We start from the raw sequence: 20,973 nt of genomic DNA on the forward strand, positions 1-20,973 counted from the left end.
TTTCCTGTGAGTGAATCGATCAACAAGTTCGTTTACCGACTGAGGTACTTGACAATGTCACTTAAATGGCTGCAACAGAAATACGGCCACCCATCGGTCCGGGAAAAAGGAGGGCGCCCAACTGTCGAGGGTACATACACCGCAAGACTCGTTTGTCCTTCCTACACAGCGGGGGCTCCTGGTCAAAAACGCCAAAGTCGCGTCGGAACCAAAACGATCCGTAAAAAAAATAATCCCATGCAAAGACAAGCCCGATCCACAGTGACCTGTTTGAAAAAAGTTCAGAAACCTGCTACAAAACACGTTTGCTTTTGATCATCTCTCCGGAGTTGTCCGACCCGCCACGTCACCCCTGCCGCCTTACAATCGACATTTGGCACGGACGGCCTCCCTCACCTTTCCCGGAAATCGCCCGCTTCCCATCTTCTTTCTACACGTCAAGCGTTCTGAAAACCGGAGGGAGCGTCCTGAACTCGAGGTGCCTGTGGAGAACCGCTCACGTCGTTAACCGCTGTCTTGTGTGCCTCCAGATACTCGACCTCGACAACAATCAGAGAGTGTTCCTGACCGGCAGCAACGCTTTTGATTTTCACGGAACAGATGGCCCGCCACACCCCCCCGCCAGCGACGTAGATTTTCCTGCGACGTGCCATGGTCTTCGCCTCGCCGCCGATCCCAACTGCCCCGCCACTGGAGTGCCGTCCAGCCAAACTAGGCAGCGCCCACAAGAGATCGGGCGTGCCGCTCCCTCGACAGCTTCGGCGAGCTGAAGAGAGTTTGTACGCCAGAGCCGCACTCGCTGCCGTGCGGAGTTTGATGGCCCTGTCTCGCTGTTCAATACGAGAACAGCAATCATAGCCAGTGGAACCCTGTGGGTCCCCACGCAGCAGTGTACAGGTACCGTGTTCGGGGCAGGGCGCTGGGCAGGAACAAAGGTTGCTGGCGTTCGTTTTGTCGGTCTCGACTGGGCTCTTGTTTCCTTCAGAGCGGCCGGCGTCCAGTGCGTTCAGAATCCTCAAAAGGGCTTCCTGCGCGCCGGGTCGAGGAACCGACTGCTTCTCCAGCCCGTGGTCTCTTGATGACGAAGGAGACACAGAATGGGGGCAACGAGTGCGGGGAGACTCTAGTGCGCTCACGTCCTTCCTGTTTCCAGGTGAAACTGGTGCCGGCTTCTCTGCTGACGAAAACAAGTTTTCGTCATCCGAACTCGAGGATACAGTCTCTCGTGCTCGAAACGTCCGCTCGCTCGGGTGAGCCTCGCGAAGCCGCGAACGCTCTTCAAATGCCTGTGCCATCTCATTTGACTGACTTGTCGCTCTCCCCTTCTCCGTCGGGTCAGCCACCTCCCCTTTGCCTCCCCCGTTCTTGCGTTCTCGACTTACGCTGTTGCTCCTGACACTTTGTGCGTCCTCCGCACCTGTCCCTGGCTCTGCTCGTCCACCTCTCCTCGTCGTGTCGTGCAGGATTGGATGATCTCGCTCTTCTCTTGGCTTATCTTCCCGCTGGTCGCCTTCGTTACGCAACTGTGTGTCACCGTCTGCCTGTTCACTCTGTCTTCTTTCTGCTTCCCCCGCTCGAGAGCTTGCTGTCTCACGCCTTCCCTCCGCTGCTTCCTCGCCCTGTAGGCAGGTTCTGTTCGGACTTCGAGTCCCTCCGAGTCCTGTCTCCCTTTGTCTCCTTCCCTCCAAAGGCGCAGTCTCCACCGGCCCCGAGGAGTCACGTGCTCCAGCTGGTCTATCAAGAGTATCGCTCTGCGCGTGCTCAGCAGGCGCCTGCCGTCTCGTTTCGCCCTCCCTTCCCTCTGTTCCCACGGCCCCGACAGGCGCGTCTTCCCGGGCTCTGTCGGTTTCCCTCGTCTCGTGCACCTTGTCAGACCCCACACTCTTCCCCGCTGCCCGCAGGTGCCCGGCGCCGATCTCTCTGGGGACGACCCGCGGGGCCGCTCTACGGTCGCGGCCCGCAGCGCCTCGCCCCGAGGATCGGAGACAGAGGGACGGTGTGCGCCGCGCGAGAATGGTCGCATCCACAAGAGACAAGAGATTGACTCTGTGGGGCACCAGGAAAGTCGGCTGAGGCTCTTCAGGCTCGAGGGGCAACTGGTTGCCTCGGTTCGAACCCCACACATACAGCTGGAGAGGCAAGTGGGGGTCGACCGCACGGGCGATAGCAGAGAGGAACGCATCTCCCCCGCCGGCGCTGCCTCCAGAAGACACAACTGATCCACGGGACCACGTGCTCGCTCGCTTAGAGTCAGCGAGGGGCCGCCAGACACTAGTCGCTGCGGCCTGCGACGGACTGAAGAGGAAGCGGTCAGAGGGCGAGTAGAAAGATGAGACGCAGAGGAACGGGACGGACGACCGCCCACCGATACTGGGGACCAGCTGGAAGACAGAGCCCCTTTGTGAGGTGGCGGGAGAACCGGGTGTGAGGTAAGGGGACGAAGAAGCAGACTTTGAGGACGGCGAGGCCGGGGAAAGCGATGACGAGGAAAGGTATCTGTCGCGATCTGTGTGTCTGGGGGGAAACTCGCAGAGCGACTTGGGCAGCGGCGGATCTTCGCTAGGCGGCGGTGCAACAGAGAGAACGGGGAGAGACTCGGGCGCCTGCTTGGGAGAAGCCTGTTCAGCATCCCGACGAAGCGATGCATCACCGGCTTCGTCTCGCTTGTCTCCTTCCCACTTCCAAGCGGTGTCTTCTTCGCCGTCGGAGTTACCAGGAGACGCCTGAGGCCGCCTTCGCGTCGGCGCACTTGGACATACACCGCCCCGGCCGAAGCCAGGGGCCTCCGCGTCTGGGTTGCTCTTCTCTTCTTTCATTTGGCAGGCCTCAGTGGCCGCGAGGGTGTCGGTTCTATGCGAGGTATCTCCCTCGCCTTCACCCGGGCTTTGTTCAGAGTTCTCCCTCTCTTCTCTTCGCCCGTGACAGAGCACCTTCGCAGGCTCTTCTTTTCCCGCCGCGCCTGCTCCACCCGCCCCATCTCCCCCCAGCTCGACTCTAGCCTCGTCGCCCAGGGCCACCTCCGCCCGCGACGCACCAGACCCAGCAGCACATCCAGTCCGACTCGAAGCGATGTCTGCGGTGGGCACGCTTGCTTCCTGGGCACCTGAATTGGTCTTCTGCGTCAGACCGGACTCGCTGCTCCCAACCCATAACGGGGCCTCTTTACTTTCCCCTGCTTTCCGTTCGCTCTCGTCCGTGCGCTTCGTCCCTTCGTTCTCGTCTTCTTCGCTCCCGGCACCCTCGGGAATCGTTCCCCATTGTCCGGCGAAACGTCCACTTCCTCCCCAGTCCAGCGAGCGGCTTTCAGCTAGCCGGCGAGCTGTGTCTTCTGGGGGAGGCGAGGCGAGCACGGCGTGCCCGGGCGAGGGGGACACGGCGCTGTGGAGCGACCCGCTGGAAGGAGACGCCGGGCTTTTCGGAGACGCCAGCCTAGACTCTGTGTCCGTGCTCCAGGAGACAAACGATTGTCTCCGCGCATGCACGGCCCCACCAGAAGGGAAGGGCGCAGAGAAGACTGACGGTTTCCCCCGGTAGATATCGAGCAGTGTCCGAGTTGCTGCTGCGCCTTCTCGAGGACTCGGAGAAGGAACAGGGTCGCGAATCATGAAAGACGTCGAATACGAAGCCGCTACAGTGAGCGTGAAGTCCCCGCCCAGAGCCACCTCGTGCACTTGAATGTAACACGGCCGCGAAGAAGAAAGAACGAAAGGCAGCTGCAGGGAAAAAAGCAGCAGAACACGCCTCAAGCACCGAGAGAAGGAAAGCTACGCAAAAACGCCGGAGAGAAGAAACAGGGAGGACGCGACTCCGCCAGGAGGCACCCCCAAAGACTTCTGGGAAACCAGAGCCCCACGCGGGACGTTGTACGAAGCTGGAGAAAGAAAAAACAATGCAATCCAAAAATGTTTCGGCTATGCAAGAAGAGAAAAAGCAAATACATTGCAAGGTGCGTGCCTCTTGAACCTGGCCTTTGCCCTTCCACGCCACCTTACTACCCTGGAACCCAGAGTTCCATGGAGACGCTCACACAGAGATCCCAGTGCCTGTCTGCAGTGAACCGCGAAGCGTTTCCTCCGTCTTACCTCAACGGGGCTGTACTGGTTCCTCAGAGTGTTGCATCCCAGTTCTCCCTCTGTCCCTTTTCCCCACAAAAATAGCTGGTCGCCGCCTCGGTGCGCAGCACTGCCGCGCTCAGTCCCATACGGCTCGCCGACGCCTTCCGGAAACCCCCAGCGCCGTCTTCGTTCCAAATCCGAGAGACGCAGTTCGTCTGCGGAATCGAAAAAAAAACAGTGTGCGTCGCATGCAGTCTTTCCGACAAAACGAAAGACATCTTCACAAGGTGGTCGTGGTGACAGACTTTAGCACGATGCGGACAAAAAAATATACGGCGGGTTTCACTGGCGGCGCCCGACGTCCTAGAGAAGGGAGAGGGTTTCCTCGCAAGACAGAGTCGGCAAGGACACAGAGACACGGGAGAGGCTGCAGATTTTTCACACGTCAAACACAGAGACAACAATCCATTTGTATGTATATAAGTATCGGTAAATACAAACCTGTATACTTGTAAATACATATACATACACGTATACAGCCACCGAATCCTGAGATGCCCCACCTACATGTGCGTGGGTGCTGGGCCATGAACCCTACATCCAGAAAAAAAGACTCTGTATACTCTTCGATGTATTTGAAACATATGCTGGCTCCACCACACCAGGCTGTACCGAATTCACCGTTGTCCTCTCACTTGCCTCTCAGGGTGAGTCTCGTCGGCGCTACGCCCACCACCTTTCCCCCGTACGCATGTGTGTGTCTACGCCCTCATGCATGCGTGCCGCCAGAACCGTCGACTATCCCTCGACCGCTATGTGAATATCCAAGACCACACATACGAGCATCTATTCGCCTATCTTTCTGAAACACGTCGTGCTGAGTCTCCAGGATCCCACTGTTTCCCCGGTTTTGGCGTTCCGATCGCTTACCGTCGGTTTCCGTCCCGCCGCGGCTCCAGCTGTCGCGTTTTGTTTCGTGGAACAGCCTGGCCCGGTACCGTTGCGCAGGACTCATCAACATGAGCAGTGAGCGGCGGCGCCCACGGGGGGTGTACAGAGCGGCGCGAGTCCTCGGGGGAAGATGAGCCGACGAAGACCCGCCGAGCTGAGGCCAGGCCGCCTCGTCTCTGCCAGGCTCTCCGCCGCGCCGTCTGTCTCCCGTCCGTCGCGTCGCAAGACTCACCCCACTGCCTGTGGGGCCGGTGTCTCCTCGCGTCGGGTTCGGTTGCCGCCGCCCTCGCGACGAGAAGAAGAAGCCGTCGACAGGCCGCGAGCGAAAGGGAAGCGAGAGACGCGGCTCCGATCCGTAGATCGCTGGAGAGGCGCCAAGGAGAAACGCCCGACCTGCCAAGTGCCCGAGAGAAGACGACGCGATGTACTGCGCCGACCGCTTCTTCATTTCCCCGAGCACGTAGTCCCGATACGCGGCGCCTTGTTCTTGCAGCTGGAGCAAAGCGACTTCTGCGTACGCATTTCGCGACAAACGCGCGACGCCCACAGCGGCGCAGTGAGAGTCGCCCGAAGCGATGCGCGTCACGTGCACGCTGCAGAGAGCGCGCAGCGGCTGGGGCGTACAGACGAATAGAGGCTCCAACGACTGCCGTCGAGCGAAGAGCCAGCTGCGCTGAAAAGGCAGAGAAACCGAAGGGGGGAGAACCAGAGAAAAGACCACAACATGGGGGGGGGGGGTGAGGACTGCGGCGGGTTCCGCAGCCCTGGGGTGTCGTCGGCACTTTCCAAGTACTCCTCTGCGATGACCACTGATGGTGATGATGCCCTCTTTTGCGGGTATCTCCAAAAGTTCCCATGAACTGGAAACACAAAGAGTGTTTACATGTATGTAGCAAACGGAAACGGAATCGAAAGAACGGCTTGGTGTCGTCCTAGCTTCCGTAAAAAATGCTTCCTCTCCTCACTTTGATCGTTTGCTTCGGGAGGCCTGCGCCCAAGACGCCGAAGCGGCCTCGTCCCCACACGAAGACTTGACCGTCCTCCGTCAGACACAAACTATGATACTTTCCCAGAGCAATCTGCGAGGCCAAACCAAAAACACACCAAAACAAAACCGGACGCATGCACAGTGACGAATGAACATAAAAATCTGATGTTCCGTAGAACACAAGGCTGCGGCAACGACACGCCTAGGCACACTCTGGTGCATACTATGCACAAAAACAGTTACGCATCGACCTGCCTCCATATCTAAACTACTCATCTTTACCTCTCTCGCTGTCCGTCTTACCGATCAATCAACGCACCCGTCCACACCTACCTTACCAACCAATATATCAACCTCTCTGTTTATCTCGTTCTACCAATCTACATGTCTTATCTGTCATCAGTCTGTCTGGTCCTTGTCTCCCTATCCGCCGCCTTCATCCGCCCTATTTACCTATACAGTCACCTATCTCTGTTTATCCGTATCTCTCTATTATATATATATATATATATGGTGTATGTGCCAAGGAAGATGCATCGGCACTCGGCCGGAGCGAGTTGAAGCCTGTTTGCCAGCGTCTCACTTGAACAACGGAGATGCCTTTTTGCGGAAAGCGCACGCGCCACGGGAGCATCACGACGCTGGCTGTAGTCCCAGGATCCATCCCGCACTGACCGAACTGAGGAAACCACGGAGACACGCAGAAGGTAGAGCTGGGAGGCGGCCTACCGCGCGAAGGGCGGGAGAGAAGAGGCCGAGAGAAGAGAACATAGGGGAAACAGGAGGCAAGGGTGACGAGCCAGGGCCGCCAGCGAAGAGAGAGACATCCGAGAAACCCGAAAAAGAAGAACGGCAAGGAAAAAGAAGACGCAGCTTGCTGTGCGCAGCCGCGAGAGAAACAACACGAAAAGAGAGGAACGAGAGACAGAGAGCGCCCCCGGAGACTCTGGACGCCCTGGCCCACACAACTACCCACACAAGGACAAGACAATGCACGAGAGGGTCAGGCATCCTCCTGAAGGCCGACACGGGGAAAAGCGAAACGTGAGTTCTTTTATGCACATGTCCAACGCTTACCCGATTGTTGCCCCACATCCACAGGCGGTCTTTCGCGTCGATTAATGCGGAGTGCCTGACACAGGTCAGCAAACGGAAACGTGAATGTCCCTGAATTCACTCATTTTTACTCACGCCATTGCCCCCCGGTGGGACGCTTCTACGTATGCATCCGATTCCAAGGGGAAAAACCGTCAGAAGGATGCCGAGACGTAGGCGTGAGGACCACGAGAAACGAAGTGCAAACCCAGGAAAGAGAGTGCGCGCGTCTAGAAGAGCCCGAACTCCGAGCCGACAGAATAACGCAACCGGAGACAGCTAAAGACGGGCCCTCGGAGACTGCCACCGTTTGGAAAGAAGGCAGAAGAGCCACTGGGTGTGAGGCGTGCTTTTGGTTTTGCATGCGCACTTGTATCCAGCTGCGATAAACGCGACGGGAGACGCAATTCGTCGGTACTCTGGCCAGTCGAACGCGTCGCCTAGCGGCATGCGTCGCGGCCGCCCTGCAAACGTGATCGGTTGACGTGTCCTCTTCGCGAGGAGGCCGAGCTGGCCGTCGAGGTTGCTGCCGCAGAGCCAGAGCGATCCATCCTGACACAGAAACATGCTGTGTTCGCCTGCGGGAGAACACGAGAGATCCACAGACACAAGCAGAAAGGGAGCTCAGCAGCGAGACGGGACACACAGGCAGCTGCGCTCGTGACGTGATGTCTGGTGTTCAGTCCCCTACCTCCAAGGGCAACATCGATGACGCGGTAGACAGTTCCAAATTCCCGCACGAGCACAGGCTTCCACTCGAAGTCTCTTCCGGGAGGCGAGGGTTTTCCCCTCTTCGCCGAGCGTCTCAGACTGGCCTCAGTCAACGCTCGGCTCGCCAGCATCTGTGGAGTCGCCGGCCCACCCTCCCAGATCTGCCCAGAAGCAACAGGAGTCGAAGAAGACCGTCTCTGCGAAGCGTTGCGTCCTCTCCCTCTTCCTGTGAAGAAGTCAAGGACTTGACGGACGCCGCGGCTCGCGGACGACGCCGGAGATGCGTCCGCGACAGAAGGCGGAGTTGACTGCATTCGCCAGCGAGGGACGTCTCCGTCGTTCTCTCTTTCGCGTCCTCGTTCTCCCGTCTCTCTCGAAACAGGCGGCGAAGACGTGTCGCACTTCCCGAAAAGCCGTTTGTACCAGGGAGGACGGCGACGGCCGGCGCTGGCCTGACCAGAAGACGAAGCGAGAGGACCACACGCGGCCGACGAGGGCGAAGGAACAGAAGTCTGACCGAACTCGAGAGCCGCGTCCGGCAGCCCAGCAGCAGATAGCCGCGGGCACGAGGAAGAGCGACGAAGGCGAGGAGAGAAATCCTGACGACACGCGGCCGGGCCGGGACTCGGATTCACATCTTCGAAGCTGTCCCTCGAGGGACTGCACTGCGCGCCGTCACCCGCCGAGTTGAGGGGTTCTGGAGAAGCCGGATCTGGTAAGCCACGCGCCACTCCCGTCCGTTCCTTCCCCGCGAGGCCCGCGATGTTTGGGCGCTCTTCTTCGATCCTTTCGTCCTTCTCTTCTGTCTTTGGTACGGTTGAGTGAGGCTGAGAAGAAGCGGGTTTGATCGCCCTCCCTCTGACCCGCTCAGGATAAGCTCCAGTGCGGTCTCGGGGACCTTGCTCTTTGTCTTCTCTCTCTTTCGCTCCTGGCTCTTCTCCTTCGTGCTCTCTCCCTGCTTCCTGCTGACCGGCCTCGCCTTTAGAAGGGGATGGATTGCGGTTCGCACCCCGCAGAGACGACAGCGTCGAGGAACTGGCGAACGAGAGCGAGGACGCGAGCAATCGGTCCCGTGCTTTTCCTGCCTCGGCCCCCCCCCCTCGCGGCTCTTCCCACCGTCCATTCTCCCTCCCCATGAAGCCTCTGCGAGGCGCTGCCGGGGATGAAGACGTTCGGCTGGCCGGCGACGAGACGGCAGACGAGGCGGAGGAGGCCGACCGTGTCGCAGCCGAGCCCGCAGGAGACCACAAAGAGGAGACCGAGAGAGCAGAGTGGTCGTCTCGCAACTGCGAACCGTCTGCCGTCGTGGACTCCGTTCCCCGCCCGACGCGTGCCTCTTCATGGCTGTCGGTTTCTTTGTCTCTGCCGTGTTGCCGAGGGGTTCTTCGAGAGTAGTGCGGAGGCGGCTCGAACCGTGCCCGCCGCTCCGGCCTCGCCGACAGACCGGGTGGGCGGAGGCCGCTGGAGCCGCCCCCCGCTTCCTCTTCGTCGCCCGCGAAGCCGCCTCGGCCGAGCTGACCAGCAGCGTTGTTTCCCCACAACAAGACGCAGCCGTCCTCAGTCAGCGCAGCGGAGTGCGAGCGACCGCAAAAGACTCGGGAGACCGTCGCCGGCTTGAAAGCCTGGGCGGAAGAAGGCCCAGCGAGGGGAGAGGACGGCGCATGCGCCGTGAGCGAGGACGGCGGGACCGAAGTCGCGGCCTGTTGCTCACGAAGAGCAGGCAGTTCCACAACCACAGGCGCCGAATGACGCTTTAGAGGAAACCCTCGTTGACCATAAGTGTTCTTCCCTGAGACACAAACAACACATATATATATATATATACATATACATATATATATATATATATATATATATATATGAGAAGATGAGCGGATGAATAGATACGCGCACGGAGGGAAGGACCTCACGGCGGAAAGCGTAGGAGCGATCTGGATTACGTTGCATGCGTTTGTAGAGAGAGGGAGGTAGGCACGGGTAGGGAAGTATGCGCGGACTGTAGACCGCGAGAGATGAACTCACGGGAGGGGGGGACTGCCGGAGACAGAAGATTTCGGTGCAACGCAAACGCAGCTGGGTACAGAAGACGCACGCGCGCCAGTGGCGAGGCGGGTCGACAGTCAGACAGCGGAAACCAGGCGGAAACCAGGAAGGTGGGCGCACAGAAAGAGAGACGGTCGTCGCATGCACACACAGTCAGGCAAGGGGACAGAGAGACACTGGGAGAAGTAGGCGGACGATGTGAACGACGGAAAAAGGAAAAGAGAGGGGAGAAGCAGAGGACGATTCCAGGAAAGCGAAACCCTGGAAGGGTCGGCGGAGAAACCGACAGAGAAAAAACAAAGGAGAAAACGAGGGAGACCTCTCGAGACAAAGATAGGATTCCTGTGTGGCCCTACCGAAGGAAAGCACAAGAGTTTTCTTTTTTATGACGAACACTTCATCTTGTATTTCGCCGGCTGCCGCGCGAGCGAGAAGGTGGTCGAGTTCGTCCGACGCATATGCCGAAGAGAGAGGCCTGCCGGAGGATGTCGACTTTCGTTGCTGGTCTTCTTCCGTCGTACTTTCCTCTCTCAGCTCGAGAGATACTGCCCCGTCTCTCTCATCTTTCTCTCGCGGTTTCCTCCTCTTCTTTCTTTCTCGCTTGGGCTTCCGGATCCCTTCCCCGACGAGAAGTTCAAGAAGGTGAAGATCTTCTTCTGACGGTCCCTCGCCCCCCCAAAAATCCCATATCTGTTCGCCTTCTTCTCCATACTCTCCTGCTTCCTCTCCTTCTTCGCCGCCGCCCTCACCTCCTGAAGAACCGTCTCCGTCTTGTTCCGTGTCTCCCCCTTTCCTCTCCGTCTCCTCCCGTTGACCCTCGTTGTCTTCACGACATAGCCTCTGTCGCTTCCGTCGGGCTTGCACGTCGTCCTTACGCTCTTCGCCTCTCTGATTTTGGCCTTCTTCCTCACTTGAAGAAACTTCCTCTGGAGTTTCATCCAAAAGAGACGCGTAACAGGTATCCTCGAGAGGAACCGGGCACGAGGCTGCGCGCCTCACCGCGCCGTATGGTAATTCTACTTCATCTCCCTGTCGCGACTGCAATCCTGCAAGCACAGCGCCTTCCTCAGGCGTGTGGATCTCCGTGTGAAGCTCTAGACTTCCGTAGGCTCTGATTTCCCGCCGGATCTTTTCCTTCGATCGCCCACTGTGCTGTCGCCGGAACACATTGCCTCTCGCGAATTCGGCCAGGTGCGCATGTTCGAGGTTGCCTCTCGCGTCTGCCGCACCTTCTTCACGTCTCCTCTCCACCTCGCCGCTTCTCTCCCCTTTCTCGTCGCCATCCGCGTTATCACCTGTCGCCCGCCTCTGTCCGCATGCCTGCCTCGCTTCTTTTCCGGTTCTCTGTCCTCTCTCCTCTTCTCCATCGCTCTCTTCCTCTCTCACTGTCTCTTCCTGATCCCCCCCACGCCGCTCTCGCTCTTCTTCGCCTGCGCTTTCTTCGCCCGGCGTCGCGGGCACGCCGACTCGCGAGGACGGCGAGGAAGTCGCCGCGTCTTGCATCTGGACGGATTCGTCCTCCTCCGCCACAACCTCCGCGCTTTCGCTTTTCCTCTCTTCTCGAGACACAGGCAAGGAGGGCGGAAGACGAGGAGTGCGTGAAAAAGACGAAGCGAGACAAAAAACCCGGGCGCACTGGGGAGCGAGGAGACGCAAAAGTGCCGAGGAAGAAGACAACCACGATAAACGGAGCAGAGGAACAGCGAGAGAAGAAACGGAGGGGAAACAGCGGGGCAGACTGGACGGGGACGAAGATGCACTGGGGAACTTGTGGAACGAGAAGCGCTGGGAGAAAGCAGTGGCGAAAGTAATCCGCTGGATTTGGTTGTTGCCTCCCTTGAAAGACAAGACGAAAACTTCGAGAGCGTCACCGCACCGCGCCTCTCCGATCTACGCTCGGCGGCTCTCACAAAATGTGTCGCGCAAGGCACAGCTCCAAACGCTCAAAACCTAACCACACCGTTACACTACAATATCCATGCAGAGACAGCGGGGAAAAACAGAAAGAAATCCCATAAGCCGTGCTACTCTTCTTTGCCGTCTCTACTGGAGAGCTGTTGAACGGCGAACGGAGGTCTCAACCTCCCCGGGAGCGGCAAGGCGGGCTGGGTACTGGAGTTGCTTTCCGCCTAAAACGCGGACGGGAAAGCCCCGTTGTTGTTGTTGGATTAGATGAACGACTCTGGAAAAGCCGTGAGACTGGAAAAAGCGCAATCCTGCTCTCATCAGCCGCTGAACGTCGCTGACGCTCGCAGGATCACTCGTCGTACTCTCGAGTCACGACGCAGGTTTGCAGCGGGGGACGAGAAAACCCCTCTAAAAACGCGGTCTTGTCCGCTGCTGGTGTGAAGGGAGGGAGGGTGGCGAACGAGGAGAAGCGAAAAACACGTGAAAGAAAGGTGGTAAACAAAAAACTTCCTTCGGGTTTGCGCTTCCGCCGCTATGTTGGCGATTCGAATCCAAGGTCCTAGACATAGCTGTTCGCTAGCCTTCCCTTTCGAACGCTTCTCTCGCAAAAAAGAGAAACCAGTTCCAGCGCTTGACATCGCCGGACGCGAGCAACACCCGGTTTGTGTCGAGGTCTTTCCCCTGGAGGATTGCTGTGTTTTGCCTTTGCCTTTTCTTTTTGGCCAAAGAGCGACACTTTCCGCAGTGACCGCCTCTGGGAAACGGTTTTTCTCTCGGCGGAAACGCCTTCCTCGCTCCGCGTTCCTCGTTCTTGAGGCAGCTTCTCCATCCTGGCCGCCGGTTGGCGGGCACAGACAGACGCAGGCGCACGAACACCTGCGCATGCACACTCTTTTTCCTGGCGTCTTGCTGTTTCTGCTCTTTTCGGCATCGCGGCAGCGCGCAATTATCTTTTTTCGGTTGCGTAATCTTGTGTTCCCCTGCAACGCCCAGCTAAAACGCACGGACTTTCCCGTCTGAAGAGGCTGGGTCTATTTGAACAGACCGGATTTATCGCGTCCGTGTCCCGCCTGATGCTCCACCGTTCCCTAGCGTTTAGACTGGCTGCTCCTGCCGTTCCTGCTGGCTTCGACGCCGTTCTTCTCTCGTTTCCCTCCTCGCGTGCTTCTGGAACTTCCTTTTCGTCCCCACAGCCTCTCGGTATTTCCTCTGCCTTCGGCTGTCTGTACACTTCCGTGCGTCTCGCGTCAATTCGGCAGCCGCTCTGCTCCCGCGCGCTTCAGGTTTTGCTTCGTGCTCGACTTTCCTTGCTGACCATTTGTTCCTTTTCTCCCCCCTCCCCCTCCACTCTTTTCTGAGGATGGGTTCATCCAGGCGGTCCAGACTGACGTAGGCGAAGATGAAATTCGGGAAGAGCATCCGGCGGGAGGCGGGGAAGAACTTGCGCGTGAGATACATCGACTACAAGGGCTTGAAGAAAAGCATCAAACTCGCTTCTTCGCATCTCGAGAGACAGTAAGTTCCGGAAATCACAATTTTTAGAGCCACGCGCCGCAATCGGTCCGTAGACAAAGGCGGGTCTGGCTCTCCCCATTCCCCGCGCACCGCTGCCTCCTCGTTTGCCCGTCACGCAGGTGACCTTTTTCGCGACGCGCTTGAGCCTCGTTTTCGCCCGTGCCTCTCCCCTCGTTCTCTATTTCCTCGGCAGAAAACATATCAACAAACGCTGGACACTTTCTGGCGCGGCCGATTCTCCTCGTTTCTCTTCCGCGCGTTTGCGCGCCCCCCTTGAATGTGTCGTAGATTCGTGCGCAGGCCGTCACGCGGATGCGAACGCTCCGACTTTGTCTTTTGGCATCTCGTCCTCTCTCGTTTTGTTGTTTTGCTGCTCTCTGTCTTCCGCGTTCGCACGGGGGTGCGCCAGAAAAGTGAGGCTTGCCTCGAGAGCGGTGGGTTGTTTTTCACCCGCGGGTACATCCAACTCTCTCACGCAGAGATGGCGGGCGGTTGGCGAACCCGGCAGTGACTTGCCTGTGGAGATTGGTTCGTCTCGCCGCCCGTCTCCAGACTGTCTCCAAGCTTTCTCCTTGTCTTTGCGGCCTCCAGGGACTACCTCCAATGCGTGGAGTCGCTGCAAGACTTCCACGTAGGCTTGCAGCGTGAACTGGGGCAAGTTCGGTCGACTTACATAGGCCAGCTGCAGGAAATCCAAAAGACGAAGGACGTCGTTTGCGCACTTTTGGAGTGTCTACGAGAAGCTTCTCTTTCTAGTGAAGGTGAAGCGCTTCCCCGGGAGGGAGGAGACACCCCACCTGTGGACGCAGGCGCAGAAGCCGAAAACGATGGAGACGCTGGGGTCGGTGGGAAACGCCGTCGACCGTTTCTCGCGCAGCTCCTCTCTCCGGATCTCGGGAGCGATTTAGAGAAAGTCGACACACTAGAGGCGGCGATAGAAATCTTTCGCACGCGCTTTGCTTCCCGACGAACGGGAAAGAATGGGAGGGAATTCATCAACGCAGCGGGGGCGGGAGAACGGGGGGACGAAAGGGCCCTTGGAGCGTGGGGACAGGAGGGGAGAGAGGACTCGGGCGACGACGACGCGTGCTCCGAAGATGAGGAAAGCGGCGAGGAAGGCGACGCGTGCTCAGAAGGGGACACGGGAGAGACTGACGACGAGAGGCGAAGGCGAGAGGCGAAGACGTCGCGCCAGCGGCGAGAAGACGAGTTGAGGTGGAAGCTCCAGGGAAGAAGAGAACGAGACGAATTTCCCCGTGAGGAAGAGAAGGGAAACGGTGGCGGAGTGAAGGGCGCGGGCGCAGAGGATGGGGAAACACCGACAGAGATCAACAAGTACGCCTCGGGTTTGCGGCTGGAAGGCCACGCATCTCGGCCGCGCAGGCACGGAGAGAGAAGCGGAGAAGGTGGCGAGACGGCGAAGGAGGCAAGCGAGGGAGACGGCGCGGGGGAAGAGACGGCCGAGAGAGATGCGAGGCAGAAACCAGAACGGCCGGAGGTCGACGAACGGGCAAGGAAAGAGGGAACCGACAGCGAGGAAGAGCCAGGGCAGGCAGGGGTCTCGGGAGAGGCGGAGGAGGACGACGCAGAAGACGAAGAGAAACCGGAGGAGAACGAGGAAAAAGTTTTTCGGCTGTGCGTGGCTCTGCACGAAGGGAGCTCTCAAGCCCGGCAACTGCGGCGCTTCGTCATTTGGAATTCAGTCGCCGTTGTGAAAATCATAAAAAAGAAGTGAGTTGGAAGTGTCTCCGCCGCGCTCTCTTTGTGTGTTTGTTTCGCTACTTCCGTTTGCTCCTCTCGTCGACCTCCTCTCTTCCGCCTCGGGTCGTGCCGCGGGCGTCGGGTTTTGCGGTCCCCCGCCCTTCCCCCGGACGTCGGTCCCGTGTGCTTCTCTGGCGTTTCTGTGTCCCTTTGTCTGGATCACGTCGTCCCGTCCCTCCCCGTGCATTCGTTCAGCGTCGAGAGGACACGCCTTCGGCTTCCTCTGTCTCTCTGTTTGCCAGGACGAAACTGTTGTGCCGCTGTCCGGCGTCGCGGAAGAGGGCCCGTCCCGCGTCCTCGTCGCTGCTCTCTCCGGTCTCCGAGCCTCACGCCTCGTCTCCGCTTCCCGTCTCCTCGCGACTGCGCATCGACGATCATCCGTGCGTGGGGTGTTGTCTCCTTCGCCTCGCGCAGCAGCACGTCGCGCTTCAGGCCTCTTCGGCTTCTGAAGATACACCCGGGAAGACGGACGAGCGAGGGAAGGCTAGAGGAGAGGGCGAAGCGCACGAGAAGGTGCGTGAACCGGGACGCGCGGGAGAATCGGAGGTTGCGGAGGGCCGAGAGAAAAGAGCGGAACTGGCGGTCCCCAGCCGCCGAAGCTCCGGTCCAGAGGATCTGCAAGAGTCGGAGACGGGCGGGGCGGACGAAGGGCAACAGCGCAGCGGCGACGCCACGAAGGCGCGAAGCGAGGAAGCGGCGCTGGATGAGAGCGACAACGACTCTTCGAATGCGTCGGGAAGACACTCGAGCACGGAGAGGCTGCCCAAGACGGGGAAGGCTCCAGTCGACAGCGACAACGAAAGCCACCCGGGGATAACGCGGAGTGCGACCGTGACCAACCGAAACCTGACCATCATGGAGGCGTGCTTCTCCTCGGCTTCCTCCGTTCTCCGACGCGAATGCTGGTACTCGTCGATGGCTCTTCCGTCGCTCTTGTCCACGCTGGACACCCTCGTGGATGAGATTCTCCTCGGCCTCACCGGCCGGCCGCCGAACGAAGATCGGCACATTTGCCCGATCTGTCTCGACGTGATTGTTGACCCCGTCATTCTTCGCGCGTGCTGCCACCGGTAAGCAACTGCAGGGTCTGAAAAACTCAGAGAAGAGGAAGAAAAGACGATTTGTGGACTCGGCCCGGTAGAAATGTTCTTGCCCGTGACCCCGCGCCTTTCCTTCTCTGTTCCCTCGCGTCTCGCTCATCGCGTTCTGTGCCGTTTCCTCTCGCGCTTCTGTCTCTCTTTTCAGCTTCTGCATCACCTGCCTCGCCGCAGCAGCCATCAGCAGTCCCGCCAAGGGCGAGCTCCCTAAGTGTCCCTCGTGCCGCACCTGCATCGTCCCCGTCGACGACGAGGCTGCCGTCGCTGCAGAGCGCTCAGCGGCTGCAGCCTCTCTGGGGCCCGCACACGAGGACAGGCGAGTGTTACCGAATCCGCGGTCGCCTCAAGCGCCGGCGGAAGCAACTCGGGGCTTAGAGCCCAGAGGGACGGACGCCTCTAGCGCGGGGACGGCAGGAGAGACAGGGGCCCTGGGAAACACTGTGGGGTCGAGGGCGAGTGGGGGGGACGTTCCGTCGGACCGGGCGAGCTTGCTGGGGACGCCTGAGACAAGCGCGGCGCCGGAGGGGACTGGGGCGAGGTCGTTGCAAGCATCGCTAGGAAACGAAGCGCGAGTTGGGGAGTCTGCTGGTCTGTCGAGAAGAGGTGACATCTCGGAAAGCGCCGAACGAACACCCAGGCCTTCCGAGGGGGATGAAGCGGTTCCAGCGGCGCCGCGTTCTCCGACCTCTGCTCCTGCGCGTGTGGCTGCCTCGCCGGATTCTGCCTCTCCTGCTTCCCCACGCCACTGCGTCCCTGCCGCATCGCGAGCCCCCATGCAGACAGCAGCGGTTCCCGAGCCGGGGAAAGACGCGTCGAGGCGAGAGAGAAGCGGACAGCATACTCCGTTGCTCTCGCCACCTGCGTCGGGTGACAAACCCACGACCCGTGCTGACCCGCTGTCCAGGCGAGACGCCCGTGAGGAGAGTTGCGCCGAGGCCAGCAAGAGAGAAGACGGCGAAGGGCGAGAAGACCCGAGTCAGAGCGGGGGTTTGGAGAGGCCGCGGGCAGAACAGAGGGGAGATTCTGAGAGGCTCGTGGTCCGCTCTCCACGGGAAGAGAGCGAGTGTGCACCGACGGACTGCGAACGCGACGGACGAAGAAGACGCACCTGGGAAATGCGAGGCCAGAGAGTGGAAACTGGACAGCACACGGCGGCTGGACTGTCTGTCGCCCCGACAGGCGACGCACGGCCGTCTCCGTTTTCTTCCGCGTCTCCATCTCCGCGGAGAAGAGCGTCGGCTGCGTCTTCGCCCGATTGCGGGGGCTTCGCCCCTCGCCTGGCCTCCGCCTCGGCGGTGGAAGACGCTGGTCGCGCGGGTCTCTTCTCTTCCCTCTCTGCTTCCCCTTCGTCCTCGGCTGCTGCCTCCGCTTCCTCTGTTTCTACTCTTTCGCCTTCCTTTGGGCTCCCCGCCTTCTCTGTCCCTCCTGGCCTGTGGGGAGGGACGCTTCGCTCGCCTCCGGGTCTGTGTCATCCTCTGGACGTTGCCGACGGGGACGACGCGTCCAAGGTCGGCGCCGCAGAGAAGAACCTCGCTTCGCATGCGAGTTCTCTGGCCTCTCCGTTTTCTCCGCTTCCGTATTCGTCTGATTCTGCACGCGCCACAGCGCCTTCCTACTCCCTCGCACCATATCAGTCTGCTTCGCCCTCCGGCCCGCAGCCGCCTCTCCCTTGTCCCCTCCAGGCCGACTCTTTCTCTTCCTTTTCGCCGCTGACTGCTCCTCCCGACCGAGCCTGTAGCCAGCGGCGTGAACGGGGTGGGGAGATGGCGAGTCCGTCCGTCCCCACGCTCAGGTTCTGTCACTCGCACGCGTCTCGCGGAACGGACAGCTTGTCGATCGGAGACAACGTTTACCGGTCGGAGGCGATGGAGGCATTAGGCGGAGCCTTGTCGAGCAAGCAAGGACAGGGCGAGAGTCGCGCGCGGCAGGGCGGGGGAATGGTAGGCTTTGCAGCTGAGAGAACCGAGTGCGCAGAAAGGGAGGGAAAGGACATAAACGACGAAGTTCTTCTGCATTTCCGGGATGTTCGCCAAGTCCTCGTGCAGCATCAAGTGCGCGAGGCGTTGCAGGAGTTGCACGAAAGGCAACAACGCGAGGACCAGTTTCGACTTCTGTCCCAACTGCTTCTCTCGTCTGACTCGGCTTCGGGGCCTGTGTCCCTGGAAGAAATGCTGTGCCAAAAAGTTTCGAAAAAGGGCGACGTACCCGCCTTCCCGCCTTCGCCCTTCTCCGCCACGTGCTCCACCGCCGCTTCGCTGGCGTTTCCGGCCTCGTTCTCCTCGCCGTCCTTCGCGTCCTCGCCGAGCCACAGGCCTCCGCCAGGCGGGAGACCGGGCCCAGGCGCGCAGGTCCGCGACGGCGAAGGGACGGGGCGAGAAGCCGAGCTGCTGAGCGCGCGGTTTCTGGCTCTGGGAGGCGCGGGTGAAGAAGAGAGAGACCCCGGCGCGGCGAGGAGCGGAGACAACCAAGGACGGAGCCTGGACGAGATGGCGCGGCGGAAACTGCAAGAGAGCGATGCGCATCCGGGCGCGACGGATCTGGAGCTCCAGCAGGAGGAACACCTGTACAACCAACTTCTGGTCTTGCAGCTGTATCTCCAGCAGCAGCGCTTTCTGTCTGAGCAGAGGCAAGCAGTGAAGTCTTTGTCTTCTTTCGAGACGCACGCGGCAGGCTTGAACTCCACGCCTCTCTCCCAGTCGTACGCTCCTCCGCCTGCGTCGGCGACTCCGCCGCAAACCCACGCCGGCGTCACCGCGCTGATCGAGGAGCTGCGGGCGGCCGTGGCTGCGGCGACAGGCCTCGCGCCTGGCGCGTCGCCGTTTTCTTCGCCGCCGCTCTCCAGCACCGGCGCCCCGGCGACGAAGGGCCGAGCCGCAGAGACGGGGCGAGGCGCCTCGTCTGCCGCTCCTGCGCACGCTGCGGCCTTCCCTTCGCCCGCAGTGAACGGGCAGGAGTCAGAGGCCGGACGTTCTGCCGCTTTCTTGAAAGACGCGCGAGAGGCAGAAAGACTGCCCCAGACAGAGCGAGCGGACGCGGGCTTTTCGGGCGGCCAAGGGACGGGCATGGTCTCGCGGAGCACGAACCACGACCCCGGAGCCCTCAACCTGGACGACTCGACTCTCGCTCTGGCTCTGCTGCTGCAGGAGTTGCAGCGCGAGCGAGAAGGACGAGAGGAGAAACCGGCGACAGAGCCCCCCAAAGAGCAATTTTCGCGGCCGTGCGCCTATCCGTCGTACCGGGGCGAAAACGCCGTCATCGCGCCGTCTGCCGCCGAGGCGGCTTCGACACTCGTGGAGCGGCGGGATGCGGCCTTTGCCGAAGGCGGCGCGCAGGCCAAACGCTTGTTTCTTTTGGGGGAGACCAATGGACATTCCTATCCGTATTCGTCCTTTTCTCCCTACGCGTCGTCCGCCGCTGCTTCGGGGGCGAGACCGCGCGCCGCTTCGGGCGCGACGGGGCGCCAGGAGACGAGACCCGCGTGTGGCGGAGGGAGACAAGAGAAGGATCTCGGGCCGGCCTCCGGTCCAGTTGGGGGCGCAGCGGAGTGGAAGACGGGGAGAAGAGCGGGAGAGACGCTGCCGAGATGTCAAGAAGAGGGCGACCGTCGGGTTTCCCTGCCCGCGTCAGACGGGAAGCCGAAGCATTCGCCTCCGTCTCCGTCGCCCAGCTTTTCTCCGCTTACCGCGCAGCCAGGGATCCCTGGCGCGGCGTTTCCGGCGGAGAAAGTGAGCCCGAGCAACGGGCTGTCCCACTGGGCAGTCGCCGAGGGGACGGGGGACGAGGGGCCGAGCGAAGCTGCGTCTGCGTGGAAGAAGGACAAAAGGCCCAAGGCCGGAGCTCGACAGGGCGCGCATGCGGAGACGCTGGATCGAACCCGAGACGGTGCGGCGTCTGTGGAGAGGATCGTGAGGGGCGAGAAAGAAGGGAGGAGAGAGAAAGGTCTGCCGTTCATCGCACCAGTTCCGCCCCCGCCGCCTCTTCCTCCGGTTCCGCCTCCACCTCCTCGGGGCGAGATGTTTGAGCCGAAAGCTGTCGCGCAGCCGTTTGCAAATCCTTTCCCTTCCCGGAACATTCCTCAGCCGCCACCCCCACCCCCTGCGCCTTCGCCTCCTCCGCCTTCGCCTCCTCCGCCTCCTCCCGCGTCTCCACTCCCATCTGCGCTTTTTCCACCTTCGTGCGCGTCTGCAAGCTTTCCTTTGTCTTCCGGTTGCCCCCCGGCGAGCGCTGCCTTTGCAACCTACTCGCGGGGCAACGAAGAAACAAACAGAAATTCGCGCTTCCTCGCGTCCTCTGTTCCCCAGCAGGCGCTCATTGCTGGTCTCCTCCCGCCACCGGCACAGGGCCCGTCTCCTCTCGCTGTTTTGTCGGCTCTGTCCAAGCAGCGGGCTGCTGTCTTGGCAGCCACGCTCCCTTCAGAGATCAACGCAGGAAACGGGTTCCTTGCTCCTGCAAACTCTGCACGCTCGCACTATCCGTCTTCCGTTCCGGCGTTCGCTGACTCTCCCCCGTCCCCGGAGGGAACTGACGTGGCGGGTGGCCGAGGAGCGGAAGGAAGGGAGAAGTAGGAGAGATGCAGCCTGGAGACAGACTGGTGTGTATAGAGAGAGCGTTGGGCCTTCGTGGAGGTTTCCTTTCTCCCTTCTTCCTTCACACAGCATGGCGCGCGTTTGGGAAAAGCAAGGGAGGTCGGAGAGTGCACCGAACTGCACGGCGGGCGCAGTGGAACTGGAGCGACAGCAGATGGGAGGCGAGTTCCTGTACAGGAGTGGGAAGAAGAGAGAGTGGCGAAAAGGAGTGAATCGGACGGCGAACAAAGACAGAAAGAGCGCCTTCAGAACGGGGCCAGAGA

General features: G+C 60.3%; 2 protein-coding genes across 2 annotated transcripts; one reads left to right on the forward strand and one right to left on the reverse strand.

Moving 5' to 3' along the window:
* Window positions 1-437: 437 nt before the first annotated feature.
* On the reverse strand, window positions 438-11,346 carry NCLIV_057080 (Regulator of chromosome condensation RCC1 (Precursor), related; the record flags this gene model as incomplete). Its single annotated transcript, XM_003885264.1, has 10 exons — window positions 438-3,713; window positions 4,083-4,270; window positions 4,986-5,679; window positions 5,972-6,085; window positions 6,578-6,673; window positions 7,072-7,126; window positions 7,460-7,667; window positions 7,781-9,500; window positions 9,711-9,796; window positions 10,200-11,346. 10 exons carry the CDS (start codon window positions 11,344-11,346, stop codon window positions 438-440), a joined length of 7,584 nt encoding a protein of 2,527 aa, XP_003885313.1.
* A 1,804-nt stretch (window positions 11,347-13,150) lies between these two features.
* On the forward strand, window positions 13,151-20,689 carry NCLIV_057090 (putative zinc finger (C3HC4 type RING finger) protein; the record flags this gene model as incomplete). Its single annotated transcript, XM_003885265.1, has 4 exons — window positions 13,151-13,266; window positions 13,858-14,997; window positions 15,270-16,097; window positions 16,273-20,689. The coding sequence occupies 4 exons, from the start codon at window positions 13,151-13,153 to the stop codon at window positions 20,687-20,689; spliced, it is 6,501 nt and encodes a 2,166-aa protein (XP_003885314.1).
* Between the last annotated feature and the right edge of the window lie 284 nt (window positions 20,690-20,973).

Source organism: Neospora caninum, chromosome XI (assembly GCF_000208865.1).
Source record: "Neospora caninum Liverpool complete genome, chromosome XI".
NCBI classification, from domain to species: domain Eukaryota; phylum Apicomplexa; class Conoidasida; order Eucoccidiorida; family Sarcocystidae; genus Neospora; species Neospora caninum.